At 30.3% G+C, this 12,474-nt stretch overlaps 2 protein-coding genes across 2 annotated transcripts; one reads left to right on the top strand and one right to left on the bottom strand.

Moving 5' to 3' along the window:
- The first annotated feature begins 5,146 nt into the window (after positions 1–5,146).
- Positions 5,147–6,718, top strand: LOC101215820 (gibberellin 2-beta-dioxygenase 1). The gene is made up of 3 exons (NM_001305711.1): positions 5,147–5,511; positions 5,637–5,985; positions 6,467–6,718. The coding sequence occupies exons 1-3, from the start codon at positions 5,147–5,149 to the stop codon at positions 6,716–6,718; spliced, it is 966 nt and encodes a 321-aa protein (NP_001292640.1).
- Positions 6,719–9,040: 2,322 nt separating this feature from the next.
- On the bottom strand, positions 9,041–12,446 carry LOC101215585 (heme-binding protein 2). The gene is made up of 2 exons (XM_004137204.3): positions 12,075–12,446; positions 9,041–9,584 (listed from the first exon to the last, which is right to left on the bottom strand). Exons 1-2 carry the CDS (start codon positions 12,299–12,301, stop codon positions 9,149–9,151), a joined length of 663 nt encoding a protein of 220 aa, XP_004137252.1. The 5' UTR covers positions 12,302–12,446; the 3' UTR covers positions 9,041–9,148.
- Positions 12,447–12,474: the final 28 nt, after the last annotated feature.

Consider the following 12,474-nt stretch of genomic DNA (forward strand, 5'->3'; position numbering starts at 1 on the left):
TTAGATTGTTAAAAAAATAAAATAAAAGCCAATCTTTCCTTGACAAAATTTATTCTTTGATAATGACAATTTTTAAAATTAAAAAGAAAATCACTTCATTTTACCTTATTTTATCAACAATATTCAAGTGAAGGATTCAAACTTTAACTTCTCAACCAATAAATTATAAGTCAAATGCTAGTTAAGCTATTCCTATATTCACTACTTTAATTTTTACATGTGTTTAATATGATGGAATATGGCTTACAATAATTGTTTGTTTATAATAATTAATAAGAATAAGATAACTTGATTATCAAATAGTCAGCTTATTAAATAAAATGCCAGTGTTTTTTTAAAAACTAAAGGTTGATGTACCATTTATGTAGAACTAAAAAAGAATTAACACCTACGTAAAATGTTAAAATATTATATATACGTGAAAAAATAAAAGCACAAGTACAGTAGATTCTAACTTTAGAAATATTAAAAAATTTAGAAAAATAAAATACAATTTATTTTATAAAAAATCTAAAAATGAGAAAAGAAATGCAAAGGCCATACCTTAAATATCAACAAGGGTTTGGTTTGGTTGGATTAATATATTGAGGGGGCAAATGGGTAGGTTCATGCACACACATGAAAAAAAAATTCAATAATAGAGTAAAATTCTATACTTCTGATGAGAACAAAATAATTGTGACAATCATTACCAAATAGATAATTTAGTGAAGACTATGAAGTTGACTCATTTCCATCTAAGATCTATACCAAAAAGAAAAAGGAAAAGAAAAGAAAAAAGCAAACCTTCCATAGTTTTGAATGCATTTATTCATAATTCTTTGGGGGCATAAAATTGCCCCATGGGCTAGGTTCATGCATGCCCTTAACACCAAACTATCTCAAATGGTAGTTAGATGCCTTTTTAGGTTTAATGTACCCTTTTTCTTTACATGTTCTTCAATCAATCATACCAAAAGCATTTTAAATCTCATTAAAAATAGATAAAAAAAATTTAATATGTATTTTCTAAAGTTAGAATATATATAATCAAGTGTCGTATGTAGTAGCCAATTCAGACTTGTTCCTCAACTATAGTTTGAATTAAATATCAATTTTATGTCAAATCTATGTTAAAAGTATTGCTTTACAATATAATCAAAGCAAAAGAACCTCACCATACCTTTTGTTTTGAGTGTCATATATCTGTAATCATTTTATTTTTTCTTAATCATATGTATTTTTGTTATTTAGCATATATACTTATTTACACATATAAACATTAGAAAGTTAGTGGCTATGTAGTATTCTTTATTATTGTTTGGTCATAGCAATTGTAATTACTATTTGAAAAGGGTAATACAATATAAATTTAATTATGGAATTTTACAAAAGAAATAAATAAATAAATAAATGAACATTCATTCAAACTTATATAGTCAGATTATAACGTTTCATATTTATAGTCTAAATCACAACCATAAATATAAATAATACAAGCTATTTTTATTTATAAATACTTCAACTTAAATTGGTGTAATAATATAACAAAAATTGTAAGTAATTTGTTTAAACCTATCTTAATTGCTATTAGATTGTTATATTGTTTCAAATCTATAATTTAAATATAATAATACATAAAAAAATGCAGGATTTGGTGAAGTGAACTAGTTTAACAAAAAAAAATTGATATACCAAATTAAACCTTCATCGTTTAGAAGTGATTTTGTATTTATGGCTTTTTGAATCATACCTGCACAAAACAAAAAATTATTGTATATGGTATGAGTAAGTAGTTGAATCTAAATAAGTGCATAAAAGATTTGATGAATTAAAAGATGTAGAGTAAAATGAAAAAAAGTAAATACTAAGGCAGCCATTTAAATAGAGAGAAGAGGTAATGAAGAAAATGTTGACGTGGCATGTTATTGTTAGCGTATCCAACTATTGACCATATCATGCCAACTCACCATCAAAGTAGGAATGCCACGTCAACAAAAAACGAGAAGAGAGAGAGAGAGTTGAGGAATTTGTTTATAGAAAAAAAGAAAAGAAAAGGGAATGATGATTGAAAAAAGAACAGTGTGGAAGCGGTTGGCCAACCTGGCAATAATAACCCATAAAATTTGTATAATTAAGCAATAAAAGAAAACACATAGCTTTCTCTCTCTCTCTCTCTCTCTCTCTTCTTGGTGTTTGGGTCAGTATTGACCGACAGAGAAAGCTGCGAATGGTAGTCGACCACGTCATCACACACGGACTATCCACATTTCTCCCTTTTTCATCTGATTATTTTCTCAATATTGACGTGGGCTCTCTCTTTTGAACACGTGTGCATTCTCACCCCATTTCTTTTCTTTTCTTTTCTTTTTCTTTCTTTTTTTTAAATATATATATATATATATATATATATATATATATGTATGTATATTTAAATTAATAATAATAAGAATTAATTAAAAAAAAAAAGAAGAATTTGTTTTGGTGGTCCCATATTGAAATAAATAAAAAAAAAAAAGAAAAAAAAGGTTTCTGGAAAAGAGTAGGGTTTTGGTACGAAAAGGATCTTAAGATGGGTCTCTCTATATCAACCTCCTCCTTCATTGCTTTGCCCCCACACTCTCTCCCTTTTCCCCTAATTATTTCTATTTATTGTTCCCTTTCATTTATTGTTTATTATTCACCTTCGCTTCTCATCTTAATCCCTTTTCACCTCTTCTTTTTATCAACTTATACTACTACTGCTTCCTATGTTATTCACCCTTTTTTTTTTTATCTTCAAATTATTTTTTTATATATATTATTCTCACTATAATTTTGTTACTCTCAATTTCAATTCATATTAACAATAATCACTCTCTTCTCTTCCCAATCAAATCATACACCTCCTCCAACCTTCTAAAATCACTCTTTCTACTTTCGTGCTCTTTTATACGCCCTATTATCACTTCAAATCTTTTTACCTTCATGTAATTCTAGGTTCTTTATTTATTATATCTTTCTCTTTATGGACTTATCTTTAACTTTTCTTGTGTGTATGAACTACAAGCTCTCAGTCAACTCTCTACTATATAGTGATTACATGTTTTAGTACAAGACATGATGGGATGCTAATTAAAAATGTGAAATATTCTAGTGTATCTATATTGAATATCTTTGAGCTTTTTTTCTTAAAAAAAGAAAAAGAAAACTAATATTAACTTCTATTTAGATTTATATTTGAAAACGACCTCATTAATCTCCAAAAAGATTAATAAAGGAATTCATTATTTAATCATGTATATGAAAAACCTTACTAACTTAATAAACTTGATCCATAAAACCAATAATTGATTCTAAAAGAAAAGGCTAATATATTCAATATTGGGGTGCTAGCTAGGAGAGACGAGATTCCCATTCCATATTTGTTTGAAATATCTTAGAGGCTTTCTATTTTTGTGTGGTATGTGTTAATTATTGGCTTTTAATTAATTGATAGAATACCACTAAGAGAAAAGGAAAAAATAAATTAAAAAAATTCAATAACATGGATAAATGTGCTTGACTCAATTAGGTTGATATCTTGTGAAAATGATTTCTAGGTATAGTCATAGGAAACGTATATGGAACTTTTGATTAGTTGCTTTGGTGGTGGGTGGAAAAAGTTAACCTAACTTATAAACTATACGAATGACTCATGTTGTCTTGAATAATTTTTCTTTCTCACACCCATTTTATCATATTTTATTTTAATCAATTGTGTGAGTTTTATGTCACTATCATTGCAAATTTAGAATTATATGAACCAATAATATTATACCTATTATTAATAATAAAATTATTATATTGATCACATCTAATTCAAAAGAAATAAACCAATCAACGACTCATGTCTATATCTTTCTCTTTCATAAAAGAAATTATCATCACTTTCTATCTCTATGTTCTCTAATTAAAAGGTTCTAATCACTCTCTATTTCTCTTTCTTCATCTAGTTGAAGGCGTTTTCAATCATTCTTCATCTCTTTTTTTTTTTTTTTGTTATCAACTATGCATTACTAATCATTCTCTATCTAACGATTATCTTTCAATTGTTGTTTAACTTTCTTTGACCATTTGCATTGACATTAAAGAGATGTCGCTCTCTAGTTTCTCTCTACCTCAGTTTTTTTAACGATGGAAGAAATGCTAATCACTTTCGAGATTTTTTCAAATCTTCATTAGGAGAGAACTTTTGATTAGTTCACATCTCCATAAGTAGAATTCAAAGATTGGGATTGACAAATCCACATATTTTCTAAAGTTAACTCAATCACACTCATTATAGAATCAAATAAAAAATGTGTTATAGTGAACTCAAATCATCACTAAACGCCTTTTGAAGTTATAAAGTAAAAAAAAAAGAAAAGAAAAGAAGAAATGTAATAAGTGAGATTTTGTACTTTGTGTTGTTGATGTGTGCTGTGTATAATTTGGTTGCAAGAGAAGAGAAGAGAAGAGGAAGATTATTGAAAAGGAAAGAAAAGAATGGATAACTATCCAAGGAATCTAGTTGATGTGACCAATTCCTTTTAATGCAATAAAACTTGTCAATGTCTATTTTTAGTGCCAGAAAATCTGAGTTATCACTCTCTCCCACCCCCCCCCCCCCCCCCCCTTTCTTTTCTCTTTCCAAACCTTTGTTTATATACATCATCCCAACACAATGTAAAACCCCATCTTCCAATGTGGAAATTAAAACAAACACTTTCAATTTTTTCTTCAATTAATTTTTTTAAAAAAGAATTATTTTTTAATTAGAAAAACCACTCTCTCTCTCTCTCTCTCTCTCTATCTCTCCAAAACCCCATTTCCCAATTCACCCCTATCTCTCTCTCCCTCTCCCTCCTTTTCTCTCTTATAAATACCCTCATTCTCTCCTTCCTTCTATCAACATTGCATTGAGAGAAAAGAAAAAGAAAAAGAAATAAAGGGAACTTTAAACTCAAAAGGCTCTCTTCTTTTTTGCAAAAATCTCTCACACTCTCTTTTTCTTCCTCTGTTTCTTTAAACAAGAAAAGAAAATAAAGGGAGACTTTGATTCTCCTTCTTCTTCTTCTCTCAAAAATTTCCATACTCAAATCCAATGGTGATTTTGTCCAAACAGTCAATCCAACAGTTGTCTTCTAATTCCTTCATGAGAAATTCCATGGCTTCTGCTGCTTCTTCCTCTCCAGCATTTCTCTCGGAGGTTCCATTAATAGACCTTTCTTCACCAGATGCTAAACAACTCATTGTTAAAGCCTGTGAAGAACTTGGTTTTTTCAAAGTCGTCAACCATGGCGTTCCTATGGAATTTATCTCCACTCTCGAATCAGAATCCACTAATTTCTTCTCCCTTCCCCTCTCTGAAAAACAAAAAGCTGCTCCTCCTTCCCCTTTTGGCTATGGCAACAAACAAATTGGCCGCAATGGCGACGTGGGCTGGGTCGAATACATTCTCTTAAACACACACCTAGAATCCAACTCCGATGGGTTTCTCTCCATTTTTGGCCAAGACCCACAAAAACTCCGGTAACACAAAAACACCCAAATCTCCATGCTCTGTTTTCTCTTACGCTCTTTTTTTTTTTTTCTTCTGATTTTTGTTCTCTGTTTTCCTTTCCTTTTTTTTTTCTTTTTCTTTTTGGGTATTGTAGCTCTGCTGTGAACAATTACATATCAGCTGTGAGGAATATGGCGTGTGAAATCCTTGAGTTAATGGCGGAAGGATTGAAGATTCAGCAGAGGAATGTGTTCAGTAAACTGGTGATGGATGAAGAGAGTGACTCTGTTTTTAGGGTGAACCATTATCCGCCATGTCCACAGATTCAAGCCTTGAAAGGGATGAACATGATTGGATTTGGAGAACATACAGACCCACAGATTATATCGGTCTTAAGATCAAATAATACTTCTGGACTTCAAATTTCTCTTGCTGATGGGAATTGGATTTCTGTTCCTCCTGATCAAAACTCTTTTTTCATCAATGTTGGTGACTCTTTACAGGTACAACAATAAAACACATACATCACAGTTTCCACTAACCATTCCAAATCTTAAAATTAAAATAAAAATTCTGTAGTTTTTTCTTTTTTTTTTCCCTCTCTTTCTCTCTTGATTTGTCAATCTTTATACTAAATATATATATGTATATATGTATATATTCTTTAATCTCTATAGACCAGACATGATCTTAATAATCATAATTATGTCTGGTCAGCTGGCTTTGTGTTTAGATAAAATCTCCCCAAGCCATTCATGTTGTTTCTTTGATAACTCAAAAAGAATCAAAATTTGAGGTTTCTTCTCTTTTAAGATTTTTGCCATACTCTTTTCAAAAGCTGGTTATTTTCCTTAAAAAAAAAAGAGATTATGTTCGAATAGCAAAAGGTACTTGGGAATATAGCATAGGTCCAATGATATATAAATGTGAATAAAATGGATAGTTCTTTAAAAAAGAAATTTGGGTATGATGTTTGATATGTAGGTGATGACTAATGGAAGATTCAAAAGTGTTAAGCATAGGGTATTGACAAACAGCTTGAAGTCAAGAATTTCAATGATATATTTTGGTGGGCCACCGTTAAGTGAAAAAATAGCTCCTTTGCCTTCACTTATGAAAGGAGAAGAAAGAAGTTTGTACAAAGAGTTTACTTGGTTTGAGTACAAAAGATCAGCTTACAACTCCAGGTTGGCAGATAACAGGCTTGTTCACTTTGAAAGAATTGCAGCCTCATAATATATATTATATCCCCTCACCTTATTCCTTAATATATATTTCTTATATAAATACTTTCCTTCATTAATTAATTAGCTACCCAAATGTTCTTTTTTCTTTTTCTTTTTCAACTATTAAATTAGGTTTTAGGACAAATCCTTTGGCAAACTTAATCCAAGTTTGCATTTGGATAGTTGGTTTTGTTTGCTCTTTCCTTGTAATTATACCTATCTTTTCTTCATAATACAAAGTCTACGTACCATTGTTTTTTTTTTTTTTTTTTTTTTTTTCATTTTTAAATTGAAATGATTTGTTTTTTCACTCAATTGTGGAAATAGTACACCTCGTTGGTGTTGGTATATTTTAATAAGTGTGTGACTCCCTAGAAAAGAAGAGGTGTTGTCTCAACATGTTTGAATGAGTAAACAAATATAAATATATAATATATACTATAGCTATAGCTAATGTTTGTGTTGTGAAAATTTGTCTAAATTATGGTACCAAATTTAATACTAAAATAAATTTAAAATTGTATGTTCTTTCTCTTCATATCTCACTTTCACATTCTCATCCTTGGAAAATCATGGTTTAAAAATAACTTCAAATACTAATTTACTTAAGACAAATGATTATTATTATTTTTCTCTAAAATTAAAATTACCTAGATAGCATTTAGTTAATGTGCTCCTACTAATTAACATATATACTTTTTAAAAAAGAATGTTGATGTGGAAATGAATGAATATGAGTCAAGCTGTCTCAAGAAGTATGAAGACTTAAGCAGTTGAAAAATTGGGTAAAAAAGCAGAGGTTGGCTAAACTTTTATTTTTTCTTCTTTTTTGGTTTTGGCCTCTAAGTTTTGTTGAATATTTGAGGGGTTAATAGGATTGAGTGAAGAAGGCTAATTTGGGTCAAGAAAAGAAAAGGTAATTAATTGAAGTGTTCACTTGGAGAGATAAGTATGAAAAGCATGGGGATGCCCATCACGTGACCCAATGGCAAATATAAGATATAACCTGAAGGCTCAAACAAAACACACTTCAAAAACAATATTATTTATATATTCGTTCAATCTTACACAATATCTTTATATGTTAATAGAAAAATGTTGTAGTAATAGATGTGTTATGCCTACAACTTTACAATATTGACTTCTGAAGTTTGACCATGCTTTCCTTTTACTCTTTTCAGAGAACTTCTTTCTTAACATTGTACTTACTTCAGTTCACGGGATGTTCTTATTTTTGTTTTCAAATATATATATATATTTTGCCTCTCCTCCTTTTATTCTTTCTTTCTTTTGATTTTATTTATTTTCATTCTCTCCATTACCTTATGTAGAGGGGAAAGATATCATGGATTTGATTTTAGATTAGAAGAATGAGGTAGATAAAAAAAGTAAAATGTAAGACGTGAAAGGGAGTGGGTAAGGTGTTAGAATGTAGACCCCAATGAAAAGAAAGTGAAAAAGAGATGAGATGAGGTGGCATTGATATATTGGTAAAATGGCAAAGAGAGAATAATAGAAAAGGATAATGAGAGGTAGAAGTTTAGTTTTAAATGTGAGAATTTATTATGAGGGAAATATGAAGAAAGAGAGAGAGAGAGAGAGGGCGCAGAGGGGAAAGCGCGTATGTTTCCGTGTGGTCTCACCCATTTGGTTTTCAAACGTCACATTCTTCTCAATCTTGGTCCCTAAAACGTGACCCTTTTTCATTTTACGTTTGTATTAAAGTCAAACTCAAAATATAGGGTGGGGGTGGGGGTGAAAATGAGGTTGAAAACAACCTCTTCCATACCTCATCTTACATAAATTTACTCCATTCCTACTCCTACCTACCCTCCCCCTTCACATTCCTTACCCCCACTCTCTATCTTCTTCTTCTTTTTTTTATATCTTTTCCTCAGACACATCCACACACTAAATTGTATATAAACTAAATACATTCATTATTAATTACATCTCAACTCTATTTCGATTTCAAAGTAAGTTTAAGTTATATATAACAATAAGGTTTTTATTTCATATAACTAAGAACCTTCGGTTGAGACATGTCTTTTGTTAACATTGTCTCAGATATAATTATTTGTTTTGCACGAACGACAAGTAGACTAAGACCCCTCAACAAGAATAATGAATTTTTGGAAAAACCAAAGGGTGTAGTGTAGCTACACCCTAGTTATTATTATTATTATTTTTTTTATTTCTAGTTATACCATTAGTCTTTCCATGTCAAAGTGATGAAAAAGTCATTGGAAACTAATATGTAGGAATAGAAATGCATAGGCATTACTAAAACTCAACATTTGAACAAACGAAACAAAAGAACAATGTGTACAACTTCCAAAGACAGAGGAAAGTGAATATATTTTATTGAAGGATTGGATCATAAAAGATCAAGAGAACGAGTCTTTTGATTTGATTTAGCATAAAACACTAAAATTATATTCTAAGCCTGAGCAGCTACATCTTCAATATCAAACAAGAACCAAATCTCATTGACTCGACCTTCAAACTCAAAAGGAGAATTGTACTGAGCTACAGTATAAATGGAAGGACCGGCAGCGCCACGGCTCTTGCTGATTGCTGCACCCCACTTTGTATCAAAAACACTTTCATCCAAAGCAGAAGCTTCACTTCCAATGTTTGCATCAGTAACAAATCCTCCAAATTGTCTAACTGCTACATATGTTGAGTTCCATCTCTGTATATGAAGCCCTTTGGCTGGTGGTGGATCTGCTTGGTTGATTTTCGGAACGTAGAAGCTGACAACAAATGATGATTCACAAAAAGGTCCGTCGCTCGGAGAAATCTCTGTGATCACCGGTCCCGTCATTTCTATCTTTTCGTTGAAACTGTTCTTTCCTTGAATGTAATCAAACAATCTAATGAAAGAAGCAAACCAAGTCAATCTACTGAATCAAATCAAGATCAAATTAAAAGTTCAAGAAATTATTTGATGCAAACCAACAACTTCAAGGTGAAAAAATGTAGGGTTGAACCACAAGTTTGGTGTCTAATAAGTCTCAATGCCGAGTAAGAACCAATAATTAGCTAAGTAGCCGTGCCAAAAATTCAAGGCAATACTGATGAAAGGTCTAAAAGTGATCGAAAATTCAAAAAAAAAAAAGAAAAAAAAAAGAAAAGATGTTTAAGTAATCATCAAACTCCTTAGTAGACGTGAATTGTCTACAATGACTGACACCTTTAAGAGAGTCCTTTAATCTTCAAAGGACAAATTTGATTCATAAAATATCTTTATCATTGGGAATAAAAAGATACTTTCTTGGTTGAAGTACTGTAATATTGTGGTCTTTTATAAGTTAGATGAACTTATAAGTTTGAATCTACTTTACTTTTCTAAATTAGACATAAGATTAAAAGTTTAATAACTTACTACACACATTTTAAGGTTCAAAATGAACACAAACTCATAACAGTAGAACTATTAATTTAACAAAATATTTTGCTTGAAACCATTCAACTTTAAAAGTCAACTTTTTAGCTAAACTTTTAACCCAACTTTTTAGCTAAACTTTTAACCCAACTTTTAGATGGATGGTATAGTGTCTTAATCGAACTAGATGAGTTTATACTCAGGAAAGTTGATAGGAACTACTACATACCTACTCCTCCTTAAGGTTTCTCTAGTTTCTTAGAGGAGTTATATGTTATACTTGAGACTTATACTAACTTTTATTTATTTAACATAGGTAGAGGGAAAATTTTGAACTAAAGAGAAAAGCCCAACCCCAAAGCTTAGAGTTCCATTACCATTACCATTACCAAAAGAGGAGATAGGGAGGACCAAACCCATCATCTAAATCAACTCCATACTGAAATGAGAGACTACAATTCACTCCTAAATATTAATATTCAAAATGTTTCTTTAATTCACTACAATTCACTACAATTCACTACAATACCCTACTTCAAAGGCAATATTTCATAGTCTTGAATTAATCTACATATATAGGTTTCTACAAAAAAGAATTTGAGACAAATTTAACTCTGTAGCACTCTCTCTTTAATTAATTGATACTCTTTTCTACCATGATTTAACATTAAAATATTGTCGTTGATTTTACCAAAACAGTGCTATTTTATTTTTGTAGAATTAAATACAATGTGAATTGTAATTAACAGTGAGGTTTTAATTTAATGTTTTTTCTTTCTTCTTGTATTCTCTAACTGTCAAGGAAAAAACCACTGTATTTTAGGAACTTGTTAAGGTAATTATGTTCAGATTATAAATATATTCATTTATATGAATATAAACTAATCACTGTATATACTCAGATTATCTAGGAAAGAATCACATGTATATAAAACTAATATGGAAGACATCTCATATTATTTGAAATAAAACAATATACATTTAAAATTGAAAACAAGTATAGAAATAAACCCCATGTATACTAAGTACCATAGCTCATAGTGACTTTCAATAAATCATAATTTTTTAGAATCCAACAGATATCCGATTACTTATTGCATATATATATATATATATTTAATTTGGACATTATATATGAGATATATATAGTATAAATTAGTTTCAATAAATAAAGTTTCAGAAGATAAATACAACATAAATAACATTATATATGTGATATGCTAGAAGATAAATTGTAACATAAAATGTTAATTTAAACGTCCATAGGACAACTACATATAGAAAATAGAAAAAACCCAATAAACATAAATAAAAGAAATAAGTGTAAAAGAATTCTTACGAAGACTATAATTATTGAGGCCTGAGGGATGAGTGGGGACTTGAGAGAGACGGTTATGGAAAACTATTATTACGCTATTTTTTTTTTAAAGTAAGAATTCATTCACAGTTTCCATTAATGTTTTTTATTGATTTTTTTTCAAATATTAAATGATTTGAAGGAGAAAATTCCAGTCCATTAGAGTATTTGTAAAAGAAATGGTGACTTTTAAAGTCAATAGTGTAATTGAGATTATTTAAATAGGTTTCTTTAAAGTACAATTCAACTACGGAGTTTTGAACCAAAAAGCTTCAGTTTTCGGTATATTATATATAATAATTTAATGTTTACATTTTAGATTTGAGAGTGATTTTATATTGATTGTGAAAATTAGTATTAAAATTTAATGAAATCAAAACAATTTTTTTAAAAAAAAAAAAAGAAAAAGAAAAAGAAAAATTGACATTTGAATTTGATAGAAGAAAAGAGATGGTCACAAAGGGCTAAATTGGATTAGGAAGAGAATAACAGAAAAAGGAAGAAAAATATGCAGAATGAAAGATTAGGGGTTTTGAGAAAATGGAGAAAAGAAAACCTAAGAGGATGGATGGATTCAAATAAGAAGTAAGAAATAGGAAAAGGAGAGAAGTAGAAGGTTACTGGAGAAAGCCTGCTCTGGTGGCTTCACGGAGAGAGATATCGGGAATGGGAGCAGTGGAGGCCCAAACAGGGGAATTATAGCGCCGAATCTCGAACCCATCGCCGGTGCCGATGACGTCGTAGCTAGGACACTCTATGCGCTTGCAGGTCGGAGGAAACTCCGAGTATGCGGGCGTCAAGATCATCATCACCAAGCTCACTACAACCCATAGCTTCGCCATTTCCATTGGAAATTACACTCGTCGAAGAGAGAACGATGAGAGAACTTAATAATAAAAAAAAGGATAAGCCACACAGTGAGTGAGGATGAGGGACGTCCACGCGTTTTTCTAAAAAAAAAAACTTGGAGATATGCTCTTCAAACTTGCACAACATTTCATTTCACTCAAATTCTTAATTT

The sequence above is a fragment of the Cucumis sativus genome, chromosome 4 (assembly GCF_000004075.3).
Source record: "Cucumis sativus cultivar 9930 chromosome 4, Cucumber_9930_V3, whole genome shotgun sequence".
Lineage (NCBI taxonomy): Eukaryota > Viridiplantae > Streptophyta > Magnoliopsida > Cucurbitales > Cucurbitaceae > Cucumis > Cucumis sativus.

Excerpts from the sequence above, each read along its gene's own strand:
- LOC101215585 (XM_004137204.3), bottom strand. The coding sequence starts at position 12,301 with ATGGAAATGGCGAAGCTATGGGTTGTAGTGAGCTTGGTGATGATGATC. Across the intron at positions 9,585-12,074 it reads ACCAGAGCAGGCTTTCTCCA|ATTGTTTGATTACATTCAAG; the intron begins GTAACCTTCTAC and ends TTCTTTCATTAG.
- LOC101215820 (NM_001305711.1), top strand. The coding sequence starts at position 5,147 with ATGGCTTCTGCTGCTTCTTCCTCTCCAGCATTTCTCTCGGAGGTTCCA. Across the intron at positions 5,512-5,636 it reads CAAGACCCACAAAAACTCCG|CTCTGCTGTGAACAATTACA; the intron begins GTAACACAAAAA and ends TGGGTATTGTAG. Across the intron at positions 5,986-6,466 it reads ATGTTGGTGACTCTTTACAG|GTGATGACTAATGGAAGATT; the intron begins GTACAACAATAA and ends TTTGATATGTAG.